We start from the raw sequence: 22590 nt of genomic DNA on the forward strand, positions 1-22590 counted from the left end.
TTGCTGGGTAGAGTCACACGGGTTAGAAGGGGGAAAAAAAAGAACATATAATGGCTCACTATGCAGCTTTTCTCCCCCCAGTTCAGATTCACAGGCTCCATATTTAGACTTGCTTGGATGCTAGCACACGCCATCCTGCACCTCGCTGGTCAGCGACTCATAGGCAGAATGATAAACTCTTCCGTGCCAGCTTCCAACAAGCTTCTGGCACCAAAGTCAATTAATTCTGAAGTGGCTTTTAAAAGGAAAACAAACTAGATGCCATGAAAATAAACCAGAATGATTTAAGCAGGGGTATCAGAGTTGATACAACTGCAAGTGGGAGAGCATATTCCACCACAGAAAGAAGGCAGCTGGCAACGGTCCAAGGTAACAGCTCTACTTCTGCATAAAGCCCATCTGACACAGCTACCCAAGAAGGGGGAAAACATGAAAACAAACCCTTTGAGGATACTAGTACTACAGGACAACAGAACTGCGAGCAACACTTAACATGCACTGACACAAATAACACAAAATGTCCACCCACGCGCTGACAGTGAAAAGAGATGGAATAATAAACACTGCATCCTTGGGAAAATTCATCTCTGCAGCGAAACCAAAGCACAGGGCAGCTTGCTTGGCCAACCCAGTCCTCAATACTCAGGGATCACTGCAGCTCAGAGGAGGTAGCTACCCGCAGGTGAGAGGCAGAACTTTCCAACTTCAAAGCTGGCTTCGTTTCTCTAATTCCTACCTTGCATACTAGCATGTTTTGYTTTGTTAACTTTTGAACAGGATTTTATCTTTAATTGCTAATAAAAAGATAAAAATCGGTGGACACAGTTTCCAGTTAGCTTAAGATACCACAGTACTGCTGACTTGGAACCAGAACAAAAGGGATTGTCCTTTGCATGTATGGCAGTGCCACAGTCTCTTTGTGTACTGAAGACAAGCTGCACCTTAGAGAATCACTGGTAGCATCTCTGCTTTGGATCATGTATATTTTGAAAAAGAAATAAAATTAAATTAAAAAAAAGACCTTTTTTTTTTGCAATTACACGGCCTTATTTTGTGTAGAATCAAATCTCAGGACTTGTTTAGTAAAGGTTTCTAAACCTACAAGCTAAACCAACAATGATTACATAAAATTAGGGGAATATCCATCCTATGAATAGCCAGAAACGATACCCAAATCCACTCAAATGTAGTTCCATTCACTAATCTAGGGAAAGAAGCCTTTAAATGTTATTCATTTTCCTGACTCTCTTAAAAAGAAAAACTGTTATACACATCTGTGACCTAGCAACAATATGGTTTGAAATAGTTTCCAGATCACTGAACTGTGCAATACCTTTAAAAATGGGATGACAAAAGGTCGCAGTGGGAAGTTAGTAGCTTCTTGCAGTTTGGAATGAAATTCTTCAATTGTCAAAGTAGAATTCTGTAAAAAAAAAAAAAAAATCTTTCTTGGTGACAAAATAATGAAAACACTTAGCAAGAGGAAGACTAACCAAAGCGCTCCTGAACGGCTTATTAACTCCTTCCTGATATTGATAACAGGTTAAAAAAAGCATGCTCAATATTAAATTATTACCTTATTAAGATACTCAAAGGAAACCACTAGTATTGCAGACATTTGGGCTTGCTGCTTAGAGTACGGTTTTGAGCTCTGAGGTGCTAAGCATGCAAATGCTTTAAAATTTCAAACAACCACCAAAGCTGCTTTTCTCGACAACTTTTGAGTTTTTTTAATGGAATCCCTTGCATTTTTGTTCCTGGGGTAGAAGTAGGAATTAACATACATAAAATTCCCCACTGTTTTTTAMAGGCATAGCTTCAGGAGCAAACATTGTATTTTGCCTCTTACACTTAACAAGAGAATTGTTTATTAAGTTTTACTCACTGCACCTCTGCAATCCTATAGAAGGCAGTAGGTTGTGTAGGAAAGTCACTATTGAGTGGCTGAGGGCATAATCATTAAGACAATGGGCTGCATGGGTTTAACCAAAGGAATAATGTGATATGTACATGTCCCAGAAGAAAGGCCTTTATTTTGCTTCTCAGAGCTCAGATGAAGCGTTGCAAGGCTRAACACAACTGTAATGAACAGTGGGCAAGCACTTCTCATCTGAAAATCAAGGGCAGGTAAATCCATCCCCCAAAGCCATTTGTAGCTAATTCAGCCTTCCACAAGAATTGTGTGAGAAGGGAAATCACTCTAACAAGGTATTGTGCCTATGGGAGCAAATGCAGAGCGGGACTTGTTGAAGTTCCACTGCCCATTTCCTCCAGCACAGAGCCAAGGGAGGGGGTTCATCACTGTCWGTTAGTGTTTTGTGAAGATGTAAGCGGGAGACACCTGGGCCCTACTACCCAACAGGGCTGGGAGTCCTTGCTCCATATGAAGTCAATGGCAACTGCAGCTGCTCAGAACAGATGTAAATTAGACSACCACAGCAGCACTTTTTTCCTGGTACATGTAATTACTGCTGAAGGAGAGGCACTGGAGACAACAGTGTCTGCCAGAGAGAGGACTTGACTGGGAATAAAGAGAGTCCTGGGCCAGATTTACTACAGGCTGCCTGTAAAACAGCAGCACAACTTGACAGATGTAGATAAGAGAAGTCAGAACTTATCACCCATACATACAATTACATAATCATATTGATAATGTGACGCACGTAGCAGCATTACCCCATAAGGTCCCTCACAGCTGGATTCAATGAATACTGAGCAAAGGTTTCCAACTGCAGCTCTACTCCGAGCGTATATCCAGCTCATCCTTTCAAGCAGCATTCTGTCTCTGAATATATAGGGCACTTTCCCCAAGCCAAATACACTAGGAAAGCCAAAACATTTTTTACTATAGTACATATTTCAAGCTGTGTCTACGCTACAGGGCTGCCAGTCCCGAATGGAAACCCTGTCACACCATCATGGCATCATTCAGTACTGGCAAAGAAGCCTAGTCTGTGTCTGGTTAAGAATAGCTGCCACTTACTGACAGCTAGTCAAGTGGCTTATGTCAGCTCGGTGGCAAGAGCCAGGACTCCATTCTCACATGTGCAATACCCTCCAAATACCATCCATGCAGTGTATGCAACCCACTCCTTTATATAATAAACACGTCACACGTGAAAGAGGGAAAGGGAGAGAAGAAGGTCACAGTTACATTTTTATCACCGTTTTTTTTTTGCTTACCACAAGTCCTAGCACAAGGGTACGCACTCTCTCCCCAATCTCTGGCGAAATGTCATTGCCAAACTGCTGCAAGGTTGTAAGAAATCTCTTCAGTTTGCTGAGTTGCCTAGCTCCACAAGCTGGCGGTAACTGCTGGTTAGCCAGAGAAGAGGAAGAGGAAGAGGATGGCCCATTGCTAAAGCCGTTAGGAGGAGATGGAGCTCCGTTTAATGCTGTTGGTGAATGGCTAGTGCCATTGGTTACTGAAAGAAAAAGAGAAAAAGGGGGATAAAGTGGAGGGAGGAGGGGGAGAGAGAAGACAGAGGGGAAAATCCATCAGCTTATGTTTTCTGTGCTTGACCTCAAAATTAATTAAATTGCATGATCAAAGACAATTATGCCTTTTGACAGAGTGACACGCTGCAGCTCACATCTACTGCGCAGTAGCTGGTGCTRAGCAGCGTATGGGCTGGAACAAACAGTAGCTGCGAGCCACGCAGCCCCCAATGTGCTCCTGGACCTGAAAAGCATCATTTGGGCACCAGCCCTTTGTCAGAGAGAGAAGGAGCGCACAAGCGTGAGCACGTATCTGACTGAAAATAAAAAAATTGCTTTTTGGGGTGGAAAAAATGTACAGACATATTTCATGAAGCCTCAGTTTATCTCTGAATATTTTTACTGGTGTTTTGTACACACAACTGACAGCTGTGTTTATAAAACAGGACTTTCACGTTTTAGCCTTCCACCACCCAATGAGAAGGCTATTTTTTTTTTTTTTTCGGATACAGATTTCCTCGCTCCTAACATATGGAGCACAGTGCACAGTTTGTGCAGGTAGGAATTGCACCACGTTCACTGTGGACTGAAGCCTTTTCAGCCTTGCAGTTAAGGAGCCAGGCCTGGGGACACAGGGAAGACTTTCAGGAGGAGAATTCTCTGGGAGACACTTCCTGGGAGACCACAAACAAATCACTCAGCTTTGGATGTGTCAGCAGAGTATCTCTAAAACAGACAGGAAATGGTTTTCCTCCTGTTGTGGGAATAACTGTAAGGTTATTGTGAGAATAACTGTACCTGAAGTGCTAATTCAAAATTCATGGCAATGAGATTTATGCAGACATACTGAGGCTAATAACAGCTTCTGAGAGCCATTTTAGTTCACTATGGAAAGGAGGAGAGAATCCAACTGAGGACATCTTAACCTGCACAGGTGACCTGCAACAGGATGGGACAGACATACCCACATCCTGCTCAAGTCACTCRGGTCTGACCAGCTCAAATGGTAGCAAATGGCAAGAAAAAAGATCACTCCMTACAAACAAGAATGAGCTGGTGCAGCCCCTTGGATGGGCATCACTCAGACTCCAGCCTTCAATAAGATTCCATGTTTTCCTTTTATCATTCACTTACTCATTCACTGCCCCATTTCCTCCAAAGCACATACAAACCTGAATGTATCCCCAAAACAACAAAAAATAAGGCACTAAGCTGCTAGGAGAAAGAGTAGCAATAGGCTTAAGTTCCTTTCTGTTTAAAAGTATAGCTATAAAGAAACCTCTGTGTTTCTTAGTAACTGGATTTAAATAACTATCACCAACCATTTAAAGGAGTTTTTGGTCAAGTGACTGAATTACCATTCTGTGGGAGCTACAGAAAACAACTAGCTCAGCTCTACCTATTTTCTGCCTGTTTTTTACCTTAGCTTTTGGTTCCCTACTTTAGYTGTGCCGACTGGGGATACAAGAGATGGAGAAAGTAGAAATAGAAAAAAAAAGATTGCTGAAGTTCAGCTTTATGAGTAACTCYGAGCTATTCCATCTGAGCACTGCATAGAGTGATATATCTGAGTAAACAAACATATCACCATTGCAGGGAACTTGCTGCAGCCAGAAATAACCATACTACGAACCTGCTAAATGARGATTAGGAAGAACAGCAATGTGTCATGCAACAGCATGGCATAATACAACAACTCAGCTTCTGGTGCTGGACTGCCCTATAAAAGGGGATTTATGGTCTATAATCGAGAAAGTATAGAATGGCAGAGTTCACTACCTAAGGTAAATATAAAGAGAAGAAAGGCAGGGAAGGAAGGCAGGAAGGCAGGCAGGAAGGAAGGCAGGAGGGCAGGAAGGCAGGAAGGAGAAAAGAATTACTTCCCAAATGTAACTTTTCTAAACAATTTTTTTTTTCCCCCAAAAGAGCTGAATCCACACTAAGAGCTTTACCTCCTCTATAATGTCTAAATTTGCCAACTGGCAAAGACATCTACGCTGCTTTAAGAATATAGCTATGCTGTAACAAAAATAATTTAGTAGTTAAAATTTAAGAAAAAACAGTATGTTTTATAGTTCAGTAGTCTAAAGCAAGTGTACCCTTGACCACAAAAGAAGTACACTCTTTTCAGTCTACAGGCATTCTTTGCTATAGTAATAGTGAATGCAACAGTCATACAGAAGTGACTGCTTACTACATAAGCTGGAACTGCTATGGCTAAACTTCAAAATCTGACAAGTGAAAAAGGTGAAAAAAACATTTAAAATTAATAAAAGACTTCATATAAACAGCATGTCCCTCTCCCCTCACAAAAAAACAGCTATGGCTCACATACCTTTCAAAGTGCTGAACCCAATCAAATGAAACATCTGGGAATTGTATATGTACACAAAGGATTATTAGAATGATTAAATAAAATCTGTGTCCAGTTCCATTTATTTTTGCTAAAAGGTATCTTGAATTGCACAAAATGCCTCACTCTGAAAAGCATAATCTTCAAGATTCCTATTCTACAAAAACCTAGAAACCTAGAAACCCAGTTCCTAGGATCATCCAGATGCTGAAATTAATAAAAACAGACAAAACTTCGCAGAATCATGGTCAGTACCTTAAATTTGAGCTCATTAAAGTAATTGGCACAAACCTTCCTCTCTAAACCTCTGCCTAAATCCTCAGGACACATTTCCCTGGGATAAGGGGTACAAAGGCCTCCACTTGGCCTCTGCACAGAGTGAGGTTTAAATAAGGTTTTTATCCGACAGCAATGGGCTGAAAAGACCTAGACATAGAAGATGCTGCAGTGATGCTGCTCAGGCATATGTATTCCCCTGTTCAAAAAATGTTTTATCTAAGGTGTGCAATGTAAATACATTCTCATGTTTATACCATTACAAGGCAGCATAAAAGAGACTCAAAACTTTGCTGTTCAATCTTGGTAAGAGAGATGTGGATAGTTTCATAACYGTGGTAGGACTGGTCCAGACAAGCTACTAGATTCGAACCTCAGCTACACAGCTACGAAGGCAGAGCAGTTCTATCAAGATCACCAGTTCCTTGTTTGTTTACATCAGTAAACTGAGGCAGAGGTCCAGACCTGAGTGATTTAGAGAAGCGGTCACAAACTAGAAATCTCAAGATAAAAGTTCCATATTTTGGGGTTTGCATCCAATTTGATTAGAAATTAGAGAGCTCAAATCAGAATTCTTTATTTAATCATTACTGATCCCACTGATCTGTATTTTCTCTTAGAAACAGTCCCCAGTTTAAAAATACAAACAAACGCTAAACCCTCAAACAGTTCCTGTGAAATTTCCTATGCAAAAGGAAACACCCTCTGAACAGAGTGACAGAAGGGCAGCAGAGAGGAGAGGAGTTTGCTCCGCTTCTGAGAGCAGGGCCGCTCGGTGCATTAGCACATGGCAGGGTAGTGATCACTGCTCTTTGACGCTGCAGCCAAGCCATCAAGGAAATTACCACAACTGTCTTAACAGATTAAAAGGCATTAATCTGCTGTGCTCTTAGTTTGTCTTAATTACTTTATTGCAGTATAATCAAATGCTGCTCCAGCCATGCCTTCCTGGCTTCCCTGCACCTACTCTTGTTTCCTGCATACAGAAAGAATCGAAAAACACAGAACAAAAGGAAGAAAATAAGTCTAATTACACGTTGTGGGCGTGAATGAACTGGTTCGAGGAGCTCCTTGGGTAGTGGGAGGAGGTGGCATGGTCGGAGGCGTCAGCCTGGATTGTGTCTTCACATCCACGGGTGAGTCTGGCATTGTGGAATGCTTCTCAGTGCGATCTGCAACACACCACAGGAACACACTCTTTACTCCCCACGTACACCCGCTCAGAAAAATAAATAAAGAATAATAAAACACAGCTAAAAAGCTAGCGCGGGATGCCAGCCATTTTGGCATCTGCTGCAGAAGATTACACCTGATTATCTACGCCGGGGTGTTCTTTCAAAATTACATCATCTAAACCCTGCTTAAGAAGGTGCGACACAGATGGCAAGCCCTCATTTGTAGCGGGGCACCATTATCTTTTTGTTTTTATTTCTGGCTTGTGCAGATGCTGCCTCCGAGCGCTCCTGGAGCTGCAGCACTGCCACACAACCTCAAGGCTCCAACCTTAGCCAGAAAGCAAGAGACGAAGAGATGGGGAGGTGGTAAACCCCTTACCACAACTCTTGCCCCACTAAAACCTCTTAAACTAAAAACTAAAAGCTCTTTAGCACAGATATTGTCTGAWGCCAGTGCTTTTCATGTCTCTTCTTTGCAACTTATCTTTGAAACTATGAGGAGATACCCATGTTAAATACCAGATGTCTCCTGGTCGTGCCACCAATGTCATGTCCTGTTTTTACATTCACAAAAAGAATAAACAGAATMTGCCAAGTCATTTGCCACAAATTTTTTTAAACACAGCATTGTCAAATATCAACATTTATTCCTTTTCATATTTGACTTTGATTTTTRAAACCTGTAAAATAAACAGAAACATACAAAAAAGGAAAACAAAAAAAGGGAAACTAAGAAGAAAACCTAACAGTTCCCTTGCAACTAAAGATGTAGGGATGCAAGAYATTAGATACAGAAGCTACAGGAGTATCTTCTTTTCCAAACAGTTTTTTGCAACTTCTAAGTTAAAATGAAGCAAAAAATAGCAAAAAAAAATTAAAAAAGGAAAAATAAAAAGGAAACAAAAACCCAGCAAACTTCATGTTTTGTTTATCAAAAATGGGCAAAACATGACATCATCTACCAAATGCAAGCAAAACAAAGTTTTCATTAGTCATGCTGAAAGTTTAGCAAGCCATCTTGAGTAAAGATGTTAATGCAATTTGGCTTTTAATGGGCATCGGCTAAATTCTTCCGTCCCTTTTCCGAGGGGTGGGGAGTACTTGTATCACACGCTGCCTTCACAAGCTCTATTAACTGCATTTTGCAAAGYAGTGAACTACCAGGACTAGAGGATAAATTTAGAAATCTGTGTTTCTCAGCCCAAGAGAATGGCAAAATCAGGCACATCCTATAAAGTCTGCAGCTCCAGTGTTAGATGCCTATTCCTTGTTCTTACTAACAAGATACAAAGTTTACTAAGACAAATCTAAACTTTGCCCTGAGAGAAATCACCAACAATTCACGCGCTCTGTAAAGAGAGGGTTTCACAACCCTTCATTTCACAATCCTTCATCACAACACTTCATTATCAGAATACTTAGTAATCAGAATATAGGAGGATGAGGAGGAGGGGAGAGGCAAAAATAACAGTGTATATAGCAAATCCCAATCTTTAACTTGCAACGAGCAAGTACAATACAGACGTGGTCGGTAACCTACCGCGAGGGTAAAAACCTTTGTAGAGCAGCAGCAGATTGTTCATTTTTCAAGGGAAGGGAGTCATTTCACAAAGAATTTAGAGATGGCAACAGCAACAACACAAGGGCTGTAAAAGGGGAATACAGCTACAGTAGCCTAAGATTTGCAGCGTTGATTGAAAGTTAATGAATCTCAGCAGGATAAGGAACAGTATCCAAAATGACTCACTTAAATATTAAGGCTTCTACAGACAGGTGAGGTTTTATTTGCAATTCAGGCAACAATAAAATCTTACATGCTGGAAAAGAAAAGCAAGTTCTGAAAAGTATTCTGTAGAAATTCCTCTCCCCATTGCTACATTAAAACATTTAAATCTACATCCGCAACAAGCCATTCATTTAACATAAAGAACTATGAAAACTAGCCTTGAAATGTTAATTGCTTCCTTAATAGCTGAATTCATCTCGCACTCACCTCAACCAACCTCAGCAACAAGGGAATAAATAGCTTTCAGCTCATGTTGCAACAGAGGGAAAGAGGCACAGCAGTGAGCCCGAGCCCTCCTAAATAAAGGCAAATATTTCTGCCATGCCAAGAAAGGAGAGAGAAAGGGAGGCTTGCCAGAGCTGGTGGGGAGATAACAGTGGGAACTGCTGGTCCATCTGGTTTTCATTCTGCTAACACTCACGCTGAACTGTTAAGGCAGGCAGTCCAGGTACACAGATTTGAAGCATGTGGGAGCGCAGACACAGGCGGAGAGGAGATGGAGGTGGGTGGAAAGCAGAGCGCGAGAAACCCAGCCCCGCGAGCAGCCGGCTGCTCGCTCGGAGCAGGCACAGCCCGTATCCTCGAGGCAGCTGCCGGCAGCGCGAAGCAGCCTGGTGCCGCGGCCAAGCGCCGCTCCTCGTCCTCCAAATGCAGCTCTGCTCACAGAGCCGCTCGGATTGGGCGGAAAACTTTTCAAGAAAGCTGCCTGGATTCTGTTACTCAAACCGAACACCGTGGTGTGTTGCTGTTGCCCTCCAAATCCCGGTTTTCGCTCTACCGCAATCTGGTTTTTATTTTACTCCCGCTCGAGCAGTGCTGGCGAGCTGTTTTGCAGATCACTAAAATTACAACTGTACCCAGGTTAGGCTTGATTTACCTAATTGCCTCCCGTGCACCTCTTTACAAAACCCCTCTGCAGACAGACTGTTCAGACCACTTCGGTTCACGCAAACCAAGGCTCTGCTGCAGGCCCGGTCCCTCGGCGGACAGATTTATCTCGAGTCATCCAGAAGCTCTCCAGCACCACCAGGAGACGCAGAGCTCCTTTCAAGCACACCTCAAAACACTTCTGGCCGGAGTACAAGACTATCTTGTCAGACTAGAGGCTTTCCCTGGCAGAAAGAGGGCTTTGGAAGCAGCACAGCATCAAATGCAAAGCTGTCTGGTGTGCTTGGAGAGGGGAACGCTGGGCCCTGCGACATGGCCAGGAGAACTGGGCCTGTGGCAGGGCCGCCAACGCTCCAGTTTTAAGAGAAAAATGTCRCCAAGGATGGAGGGAGGCTTCTGGGGACAGAGCCATGGTTGATAACACAGGTCTTAAGTCGTGAGGCTTGTAATATTTGATACTTGCCTTTAAACTCCAGCTTCAGCAAATGCTTATTTTTTTAATTAAAAGGCAACAGAAACAGTTCYGCCTCTAAGTACTGAAAAAAAAAAATAAAAATGGAAATATGAGAGCTGAAAGCAAAATGGTATTTACACTGTATTCATGGGCCACATTTCCTTAAAGCATGTTATTCCATGGGGGTCCTAAAGCACAGACACTTTCCACTCAGTCGCTCTGGGGATGTTTGGCTGCCTGGCTACAGTCAGAGATGATGAGGCTCTTCAGGGCAAGAATTAATTGTTTAAGAGGAAAAAAGCTTATCTTTTATTTGTGAAATCCTGCCTGTGGAGTATATCATGTAGATTTGCTCTAGATTTGTAAGCCAGGTTTACATATCTTGAGCTTTGCCCGAAATTTGCAAGAAAAGCAAGAAAACATCCCCAAACTCTTTAATTTCTTGAATTCCAACCATTTTTAAGCTTCTGCAAAGCTGGTTCTGATCCACTTCACTTGGAATCTGGCATTTCAAACCATAATCCTGAATTATTAGGGACAGACAAGAAGTCTTACACAGACCACATTGCACACCATCACACACTTCAGAGCACAGGCTCTGTATATCAAGGCAGTAACTTCTTTCAGGTGCAAAGATTTCTTCYGCAGAACACTTCTAAGCGGTGACAGAGCCGGGATGGTTAGCCCAATTTGATCATAAGGGGCTGCAACCCAGAGATCCTCCAAACTAAAGGGAAAAAAGACATCTGCAATTCATTCTTCACTGCTCACTGCAATCAATCCAGGATGGAGATAGATGGTGAAATAATGGGTTAGTCCTAATCCATATACACAGCCCTCTGGTGCAGTGAGAGACTTAGAATAAATTCAGAAAATATGTTTCAAGTATGCAGAGATCTCTTGCATTTGCTTTGGGTTATATTTAAAAAAAAAAGAAATATACATTCTTGAATCTGCTYTACAGCAAGGAGTTAGGAACTGTGATTTTAACCACAGAGAGTATTTTGCTCCATTTTAAATTAAAGAATGTTGTAAAACCGACTTTAAATTATGATATTTCTCCTGTGGATTTCTTGGTACATGGAACTATCCTGTTCTTGTCATACATTCGGCCTTCATGGTAGGAGCAATTTTTATCACTATTTAGCTGTTAAGTGAACGCTGATATTTACCGTATGCACAGCCAGCTTCTGAAGACAGATATGGAAAAGACTGCAAGCAAAATGTGCGAGAGTAAGGAAGGGACAACAAGAGATGTGCATGTATTCAAACTGATTTACTTTACGTCCTGTATCCTAAATGCTTTACCCCGTTTTTAAAACAAGGCGGTCTTTCATATATGGCAACATTTCAAAGCATGTGGCGYGCTTCCAAGTCTAACGCATCAAGGAAAGCTGATGTATGGAACAAAATATGGAATATATAAATACTTCACTGATACCATTGCAATAGCCAATTCAATGTCAAGCATTTCTAGGAGCGGTGTGTTTTCAATTTCCTTTTCTAAATGAAAAAAAGTATGGTATAATATGCTCTGGCATTTATTTTACTTTTAGTTAGTGCAAACAGTTCCAGATGTATATTGAGGCATGAAAGATTCTTAAAGACAYTCCATGTTGACTGTACAGGACTTACTACTTTTGCTCCGCCCATTAAAAACAAAAATAAAAACTCTAAAATTAAAAGATCCCATTGTCTCATTGCCTTCAAACTGACAGAAACAAACTCCAGATAAGACATGAAGGTTGGAACCTGACCCCACCTCCCAGGTTATATAAATGGAGCCTAAATCTGTGAGACTTAATACAGGTTGTGATTACCAAGACGGTGTTGGTCTAAAAAGACATTTTGATTATTTTGGGAGTGATGGCATGGAATTTGCAAGTGGAAAACTACAGATTTTGAGTCACAGCAATTATGAACTGGAAGACAAGTCCATTTATCCACCACAAGTCTACTGAAGAGGAAAAACTACACAGCTCTTTCATCCACGGCATTATCACRCTACGGCCAGCGAACAACCTGCTCTCCTGCAAGATTTCCTCTGAAGTTGGCAACCAAGGGAGCACCGGGCTTGCCCACAGCCGCAGCGYGATGCCCGTGGTGACCCCACGTCCCTGTCAGACCTGTTGCTATCCAGTGCATGCCAAAGAAGTGAGGATGGGAGCAGAATGTCTCAGACCAGGGTTACAGGGAACCGTGCTAGGAGCTATGAGCCTATAGTGAAAAAGATTCACTTGAGAATGTGTCGTATAAGCCCAAAACAGACTGAAATAGACTGCAGAGCAGAGCCACCCAGACCCTGTGTCAGGCTCAAGTCCTACAATCCATCCATAAAACACAACACTTGGACAAGAACGCTTCAGACTGTCTCCCAGCAAAGCATGCTTTGAATTTGGTCATGCTTCAGACTTGTTTTGAGACTGGCTCAGCCTTCATTCCACTCATTTCTTTTGACTTTTCTTTAATAAATAAGCCAAGAACCTAAACACTGTGGATGTTTTTGTGCTACAMGCAACTGACCACAAACAGGCATGATATAGACCTCACTTTTTAACAGCTCCAGATGCATTCATGTGATCAGCCTCGAAACAAAACACTGCCCTGCTTCCAGGAGAAACATCTACTCCCAGCACAACTCTCGGAACAGCAATATCAAGAAGTAGCTCACACACTCAAACTCGGTCTCCTGCCACAAAACACGACCCCTGCTAGTTTTATCCCTAAGGAAAGAGCATGTTCGTGAGGCAGGGGATGCAAGTCAGCGTCTAAGCTTCCAAGATGACATAACATTTTGCTACATCTTTAACACTATGGATATGAAGCTCATACACTAAAGATGACCCTTTGCAAGAGCAATGTAACGGCTTCGCTACAATCTTGTCCTGGTTCTTCTCTGCTGAGACAGTCGATCATTTCATTTCACCAGCTCTACTTGAAAATAGATGAGAGTGTACATTCAGTTTATCCATTTCGCCTCATTTTATATGCAGAAGCTGGCAGCAGAAATTCTGCATCTTGGGAGTTCACCCAAGTTATCTTGGACTATGTTATCAGAGACTTTCTTCAGACGTGCTAAAAAAAAGCAATGAGAATAATGCAACCTCTSCTTCTCAACAGCCCAAACAGGATTTTTGTGATACTGATACTGTCTTCCAGGTCCACTATGGAAAATTTGTGGATTATGTAAAAGAGGTGATGAGGGACCATGCTCTGGGTCATGCCTTAGACTCGTAATGGAACCAGAGGGTCACACTGTCATGACAACCAACAGACAAAGCAAAACCACTATTTTTAGCTGCCATTCCATTCTACAGTAAAAACATGTTGTGAGTAGTTGTGAATTTAAATCCTTAAAGGGTGGTGTCAAAAAAAAAAAAAAAAATTAAGAAGTGTGTGCCATGTTCCTGATCTACCAATTGAAAGCCAGACAGTCAAGCAGATTACAAAATAAGCAATAGTCCAGTTTCAGAGCAGAGACAAAAATGTTATGGCTTGGCTTTGCTTGAAGGTACTGTTTTTTTCCTGAGAGAAATAAACTTGTCTTACCATATAATTTCACACAAAAACAACACAAAAAAAAAGGAAAGAAAACAAGGCAAAAGGATTTGTTTTCCCTCTCAATTAACAAACTGACATGTTTTGACATTTTCAAAACTCATAAATCCACTTTTAGGTATTTAATAATTAAAAACTTAATCCTGTCAGAACTGTACTTTTTTGAGGACTTTTTTTTTCTCCCTCCTCTTTTGTAATTTAAAGCAATACTGCTTTAAGAAGGAGAACATATTCATTTGAGAACTAGATCAGCTACCACCATAACAGCTTATAAAATATTTCAGCAGGAACAGACAAGCTAAGTAAGGGCCAAATTGTGGCAGCTGCTCTACATTTCAATAAGCCCACAAAAATAAAGCCTACAAATTCCCTTGTCATAGCTGAATAAATACCAGTTGGCCTGTACTGAAGGTGAAGACAATGCAGATTTATTCTAAATACTCCTCCATGCATCATAAAAATGCCTATAAATATATGCATGTATAACTAATGCAATTAATAAGCAAATACTCCCACAATCATTAYTTAAATACTGTTTTCCAAGCCATTGTTTCCTGGGTCTTCTTTACTTGTTTTTTGATGACAAGCTCCCAGAACAAGAACTATGTGCTTTAAGGGATTTTCCTTCATAAAGAAGGAACATTAACTAGCATTTCAAAAACCAGATGATCAAACATTTGAGGTCCAGATCAGATGAAGAAGAGGTAGACGCCGCCTCCAGCATCCAAAACTGAAGATCTGGATACAGCTGGAGCAAGAGTTCACCAAATCCACCCCCTGGGCTCTCCCCCAAGATACGGAGRTGGTGACTCCTCCATAGGATCACAGACTAGGTCGGAATGGGAGATGGGCTGCTCCAAGACACATGGTCACCTAGAACAGCTTGGCCATGACCCTATCCGGATGGTTTTGAGTATCTCCAAGGATGGAGACCCCACAAGCTCTCTGAGCAATCTGTCCACCCCTTCTGCAACTGCAGTGGAGGCAAATGCAAAGACTACAGTGGCACAAACCCGCCCTTCACTTCTCAAATGCTCATGAAGGAAACCACTGGGGAGTTCTGAGAGGTGCTTCACAAAGTCTCACCTGTCTGTTATTCATTCCCTCTTCGTACTAACGTTGGTGAAGTTCTACCCTTGCCAGGATTCCATGTTATTCCATAAATTGCAGATTAATTTAGAGTGATATTTAAGAAAGCTAGAGTGATATTTGAGAAAGTTAAATACTCTCAGCATCAAATTAGTATTGTTTGCACACTCTTACATCCTCTACCATACATATGCATGACATTCCCACCAGTAGCAGGAAAAAGAATAAAATATTTTCTACCCCAACACCAATTATATTTTCCAGAGTAGCTCTCCAAAATGCATGTTTATAAGTATGTTTTTAATCCAAAGTTTATAAGGTCCTAAATTAACAGTAAATTGCTACACACAGCTAGAATTCTGAACCAAAAGATACTCACCCCCTATTTTTTAATTCACTTATGCAATATTAAAACTGGAGTGTAATACATAGCTGCACTCATTTTAGAAAAGTCCTAAGAGAGTACTGATATYGGTGTGCCATTAGATTTAAATAGAATTGAAGTCTGTCATGCAATTTCAGAGTAGATAAAAATCATCTAAAATAAGTTATTTAGATTCAGGAYAACATTAAGTGTTAAATTATTCTGCCAGTGAAAGGTTATTACGGCTGCACATTTAAACGCTATCATTTATATTTATAAAGCATGTCAAAAGTCCTTTAAGCTCATAAAAAATCATATACAGGGGTAGGAGGTGACACTTTTACATGGTTAGACATCTGAAAAGATGATATAGGGACTACTGGGTAGGGAATGGTGATACATTTCAGTCTGTTAATTTAAACAGAAGAATTTGCCAATGCACTTTATCAAAACACCTTATGAAGGCAGAAGTCACAATCCTGTAAGGTCTGGTGTCGGCTACTCCAGGAAAGACAGCTCCACACCTTGTGGACCAAGCCCTAAAATTCCATTTCTGTCAGACTGTGCAGTTTGGGCCACCTAAGACCCTAATTTCTTGCTACATATTTTAAGGAATTAGGAGTTTATTCCATTAGGCYAGATGCAGGCCTGGAGAGCAAAACCTGATCAGTAAGAGGGAGAGGGCAGGCAGTTCAAGCACAAACTTCCTCTCAACAGCGAACGACATTCCYGTTCCAAGAAAGCTGCCTAATTTCCACCAGGAAACAATGAAATGATAGGAGTCTACACACCCTTTGTAATCAGGGAAAAGAAGGAAGAGTCAGCCTCTAACTTACTAATTCCTAAGGCTGCTCCATGAGGTGGTRTAAATATTCCCGTACAACTCCAGATCCTTTGTCTCTTGGAAAACAGAAGCGTTTGAACTGCTCCAGGAGTGCGGGACACGTTGCTTACATGCAAAYTGCTGATCCTCCTCTAGATGCTCTCAGTCTCCAGGCACACTCATTTCTCAACCAATATTCAGCCAGGTATTATCCTTCTTTGGAGATCTTTAAAACCCACYTGGACGCAGCCCTGTGCCACGTGCTCTAGGCGACCCTGTGTGAGCAGGGGGGTTGGACTAGATGACCTCTGAGGTCCCTTCCAACCTTAAGCATTCTATGATTCTATGATTATTAATCCACCAGTGAGAAATCCTTGAAAAATCCATCTTCTCCCTGAAACCTCAGGTGCTGCCACTACCAGTGCTATCACTACCAGTGACAAAAAAAATGCAACTATGGTGTTTTTCCTTATGCCAGGATTACACGSTGATGATCTCTAAGTAGTGCAATTTATTACCCTAATCAGTACTTCGACATTTGTGGAAACACACACTTTGGAAGACTTATCATTTCACATCATCAAATGATGCCATTAAAGACATCTTGTGTTTACATGACTGACTGTCTAGACAGAGTGTGAGGTGCTCGTTCCTGGTTACGAGTCAGCTCCTTCTAGGTGCCGCTTGTCACCAACTGCATCACACCCAAGAGCAGCGCTGGGACATGGGGGAGAAAGGGGAAAAGTATCAGAAAGTTCACAGGAAATTAAGACTCTCCATCTCAAATACTTTCTTAGATGAGAAAGTCAGACTCTTAGGCCCCAACCCCAGAAAAACTCAGGAATATGGATCTATGGCTAACAACTGCAGGAAAACTGTAGGAGACTGTGCACAGGACAAACCACCACACGCCTCTTCTCCAGACCTTGAAACCATCACAGGCTGCTACTCTGAGCAAACCTCAGAAGGGCCTTCTTTCAAAGTATCTTTCCTTGGTTTTGAATTTTAAGTMACAGCAAAGCAAGCATACACAGCTGAAACAGGAAAAATGACATCAACTACTAAAGATACCATAGGAAAAATGAGCAAAGTTTTAAACAATTTTAATTATCGTAAGTATTGCCATTCTTGGCAAGATGTACAAAACATGCTGTAATTCATGCTCAGAAGATTCAGAGTATTTTTTTCAAGAAATAYATAAAAGCAAAAGTTGTTACATTTCTAGAACTTGTCCTCATTTTCATCAAGCCAGCTAAAAATCACTATCCCGACATAACAGTTTAATATTGCTGTACCACTTCTGTGGCCTACTTACATATATTTTTATGTATGTGTGTGCATGCGTACATGTATTTACCTACTTTTGATCAGGCTTGACTTCTTTCATTTTGTCTACAAAATTACTTAGCACAAATTCTTCTGAAATTCTGCTTCAGAGAAAATGCAAGAACGAGGCTCCAACTCCTGAAGCTGAAGGGAGTGTTAAATGGAGGGGAAACCGCAGGGCTCCAAGGCAGACGGCCGAGCGAACCCACTCAACACTACGAGTGCAAGGGAAATATTGACAGAGCGATGAAGGCGGCTGCATGTGAACTTGGAGCGGGCACTTAACCCTCCGGAACACGGGGAGTATTCCTGAATGCTCCGGGCCTGTGGAAAGCAGCAGGTTTAACTCTCTCCGTGCTGTGCAAGGCCAAGCGCTCGGCCTACAGTGGTGGCAATGGCCCCCGTGGGGCTACTCCCAGAGGGATCTTTTGAGAAGTAGATTAGGGAGAAGAAAGGGCGTTTTTTATTATTTTCAGTGGAGGAGTGAGGAAAAAAAAAAAAAAAAAAGAATTACAAAGGAAGAAAGAATATTCAACAGAGGGAAAGAAATAATCCCCAGGAGAGCACAGGATGATGGAGAGGGTAACAGTCTCTGTCTCCTGGTGGTGGGGATAATCTCAGGATGCATTTCAGCATTGCCGGATCACAGTAAGTGTAAGATAAAACAGTATAAAACTTGTTTCTCTTGTTGTTTCTCGAACAACGTTGGCCAACATCCACGGGAGGATTTTTAAGGGTGCTCTTGACCACTAGAGGGAGCTGAAATAGTGCCAGGAAAACAAAAAAAAAAGTCCCTTCCAGCGCTGCAAATGAAAAGTAAATGGCGATGGCCTCGTAAAGTAGAAGGAAGGTAATTCACAAAAATTTGTTCCCAATAGTTTTTGAAAGATAACCTCAAACATGCCATACATGAGGGAAAGCTGGAAAGCTTATGTAACTATGTATTTGTACATCAGGATGTTCTCTTCCTTTTCTGCAGTACCAAACAGATTGCAAGTAAATTCTCTAGAAATTTTGGCTATAAAAATTCTTCCTCCAAAAAAAAAAAAAAAATCAAAAAAAAAAAATTCAGATGCAGATCGGATCACTTGGTTAGTGATTGCAAGGTCAACAGGTTCAGTGCCTCCTATAGGCATGTACATGCACCCCAGACAAGCACCAGCAAGCCAGACACTTCAACCCTTTTAACTCTGTCCTAGGTGCTCCTGGTTTGGAGATGGAGACACTCGGAATGGGAAACTCAGCAGGCAGCACAACAGACACCTCCGTTCCTACAGCTGCACACACCATATACAGTCACAAGAATCTAGATCATGTACATAAAACTATATCACATAWATGGATGTGATATGTGAATTTTAAAATATGCCATCAGAATTTAATACCCTTTCTTTCTTGCATCACGCCACAGGGAAGCAAACACGAACAGAGATTTTCTTTACATTGATAGTCAATCAAGGAGGTTAGACAGCAAGYGAGCAGATATAAAAGAGAAAATACTAGCAGAGCTCACAGATCTTTACAAKCATCCTTCTGGCACCAAGTACATACTAAGAAAGTAAAATCCCAATGGTAAGACAACTCGAATGCACAGCAAGACACTTTATTCATTGGGATCTCCTGTGAGGACATATTTCTTTACAGTTTCCACTTGGAAAAGAAGATGTAAAAAATCTCTATACTTGTCTGGTAAGCTTTAAGCTGCCTGGGACATGAGGAAACAGAGAGTTGCTGAACTGCAACCACCATGCAAGGCMAATTCTAGAATCAGGAAAGGAAAAAGAAAAATCTGAGTACCTGGATGAAATGCTAAGCAGTTACCAAGAAGAGTTGTCCCCAAGTGAATTCCTATTCATTATCTTTTTCACAATTATTGCAACAGAGAAAGTAGCATYGGTACCTGTGCATACAAATGACCTATTAGAAACTTAACAGGTYGTTTCCAAAGGTGTTAATGAGATCTGACTTACAAAGCTACTTGGTTTTGCACATAATTCTTTTCAGTCCAACAATGTGTCTGAAATTAACACAAAATATATTTCCACGAGAATACGTGGAAATAAACTTTAAGAAACCAAAACCATCACTTTGGAAGGCATGAGGTCCTGAATGCAGCTGAATCATATGTGGTGGTTTTCATAACTGAAATGTTTAAAAAATTGCTTTTGCCTCTGTGTCAGGAGAATGGAAAGAAGACGAGGCACTAATTATATGTTAGAGCTCTTATATACGCTGTAATTAAACGATGATGACAGTAACAGTGGAAAAGACTGAGGTCACATAGAGGATAAATAACATAGTGGGTTATCAGGGTGGACATCTGCTGTGGCCCACGGCATGATCAGCAGAGAAGTGTGAGCAGATAAAGGTACCTGGAGCAACTCCYGGGGTTGCCACCCCTCACTGCCTGGGGCGTCTGTTTGGTCAAGGGGAGCTGCCTGTGCTTTCACTCTACGCAGCGCTTGGGAGTTGGGCAGCAAGGAGCAGGAGCCCAGATCACCGCTTCCTCAGCTGCTGAGGGATTTAAAAATGGTAGGAAATACAGGAACACAACCTGGCACTCCTAAGGGAAATGGCTTGAGCACATTATAAAGTAGTTAACTGAAGCCAGGCCAGAATATATTACCTTAAAGCAGGTTAAAACAATTTTTTTTTTTTTTTTAAAAAAAGGCAACCAAAAAAGGGACAACTATACTAAGCTACAGCCAGGAAGACCAAGAGAAATACAATGTTACATTCATACCAAACAGATAAATTTGGAATAAACACTGTAAAAATCTCAAATCTTAATTGAAACAAAGACTGGCAACCAAGAAATATCTGAGCTGCCTGAGGAAGAACTTGAGGAGGACAACATTTGGAGAAAAAAAAAAAGAAAAGATAATGGAAATTTGTATGTGTTTTTTTTTTAAAGGAAGGAGCAAAAGAGAAAATGGCATCCTGAAACATACTCTTCTTCCCTTTTTGCTCTCGCACAAAAATAGATCCGAGGAATATTTTAACAAACTTTTATTTCCTTTAACAACTACAAACTCTGAAAAGAACCGTAGAGAGAAAGGAGATGCTTTCTTTGCTTCTGTAGAGGGCCAAGAGACCTCTCATTCATTACCCTCATTACTTTTTTTTTCTCCTTTTAATTCCCTCTTTCATCTTTCTCTTTTTTTTCCACCAGCTCATATGTAGATTTCAAACACATGCTCTGCATCGTGTGATGTCACACTGAACCCTAATGCTGAACTTCATGTGTGATTATTTATCTAAAATCTTAGTTTTCTTTCAAACCGTGCACTGTGTGGCATCTACTGAGTTACTCCCTTCAACCAGCCTTCAACCTGCCGTGTCAAAGCAGCTGATGTGAAAGAGTCCAAGTAGAGTTTACTGTTTGTAACAAGAGTAAAATGATAAATCTTTGTAACTGAAAGCCAGCTGCTTCATTCTTAGCTCAGATTCCTCCCTCCCTTCCTTTTACATTCTAGCTTGCACACAGCTGTAATAAATGTGGCTCTTCTCACAAGCCATGCAGATGTTAACAGTTCTGTAGGACATCAAGAAACATTTCAAGAATCTTGTAAGAGCTGACTAAACTTGCTTGAATTATCCACGCTACCTCCTCCACATTCCTATTCATTAATATTAGCCTTCTTGAATGTTTTAAGAAAAAAAAAATCACAATTAGCATTTAAGCCAAGACATTAATAACTAGGTCTAAATGCACTATCAGTAAACAAGGAATGTAGTTAAGGCATCAGACAACAGATATTCAGATAATGAATCAAAAGAAGTCAAGTTGCTTTTTGTCAAGATGACTAAYGCATTTTTCATTTCTTATCCATGCAAGAGTAGCTAAATGACTGTCTGAAAATATGTATTTATAAAAGTCACGGCTGGATACATTTGAAAGAAAGGACCAGAACTATAGCAAGATCTTTTCTAGTAATCAAGTAGATTAATTCTAAATTAAAGTGAAGGAGTTCAAAGTGCTACCTAGTCCATTTTTATTAAAGTTATATTAGCATGACAGTCATACACTTTAAAGATTAAGCTAAAGCCTCAAATCACAGCCGGTTCTGTGCCGAAACCCAAGTCCAGCTGTGCAGGTAGAGGACAAGATAGGAAATGCTTCATCAAGCAGACCTGCACTATGGCTGCTGTCCTAATATTCTTCCATCTTAAGCAGAAAGTTCACTCTCCTTTTTTTCAGGGTAGAATTTTTAGCAACGTGTAAAGCAGTTTAGAAGCAGTCGCCAGCAAAGGCAAATGTGGCTTGTGCTGGAACATTACTCCAGATAACGCCACATCAACTCGGCCACCTTGCAGGTAAACTTCTCCCCTTGCAAAGCTACAAGGGAAGGAGGGATTTGGGGCGCTTCACAGCACTGGGACATGAGGGGATCTCGGGCTTTGACCAGCTCAGAAACCAAATGTACTACAGTTCAAGAGSGGCTTTGGTGTCATTTTTAGATGGTCTCCAATCATGGCTCAATCTTAACGCAGTTTTGAAGAGGCCAGGGTAGGAAGAAATAAAATGATCGTATTGTTCATTTCCCACAAGGGACTGACAAAAATACCTACGAAGCCCTTCATACCTGCTCCCCTTAGATACTGACCCTGTTACGGCAGCACATATAAACCCAAAAGGACATCTCTGCAGAAGGAGAACCCAACTACGAACTGCATAATTCAAAACACTGGTTGTTCATTAATTTGGCGGCATAGGATTTCTAGAGTGGAAGCAGAACTGCAATGTGCTATTTTAATGCTTCATGACACTGCTCTGAGAGTAACTTCATCAACACATTATAAAAGAGGACATTTAAGCACTCTGGGATGAGCAAAAAGAAAACAGACTAGAGCCTTAAAAAWGTACATTTCACAGTGCCTGCAGCTCTGTGATCAGCTAGTCCAAAAAGCCAACCTGAGCAAAATAAACCAGGAAAGAGGAAGAAGAATTAAAAAAGAGAAAAATAAAAATAAAAAGAGCAAGGAAACCCATAGCMAAAGCCCCGTTGTTCCTCGCGGAGCAGAGCGGCTCCGCTCAGGCCCGGCTCGGGAGGCACAAA

The 22590-nt window shown here is 41.2% G+C and overlaps 1 protein-coding gene across 1 annotated transcript in view; it reads right to left on the reverse strand.

Moving 5' to 3' along the window:
• The window catches only part of RUNX1T1 (RUNX1 translocation partner 1), a 75018-nt gene that overhangs the window by 41794 nt on the left and 10634 nt on the right, over positions 1–22590 (reverse strand). The window contains exons 2-4 of the mRNA XM_026043276.1: positions 7102–7239; positions 3184–3425; positions 1334–1423 (exon numbers count right to left, since the gene is read on the reverse strand). Coding sequence (XP_025899061.1) covers positions 1334–1423; positions 3184–3425; positions 7102–7239 — 470 coding nt within the window. The remainder of the gene's footprint in view (positions 1–1333; positions 1424–3183; positions 3426–7101; positions 7240–22590) is intronic.

This window comes from Nothoprocta perdicaria, unplaced genomic scaffold, assembly GCF_003342845.1.
Source record: "Nothoprocta perdicaria isolate Ctin4 unplaced genomic scaffold, notPer1 scaffold_326, whole genome shotgun sequence".
NCBI lineage: Eukaryota > Metazoa > Chordata > Aves > Tinamiformes > Tinamidae > Nothoprocta > Nothoprocta perdicaria.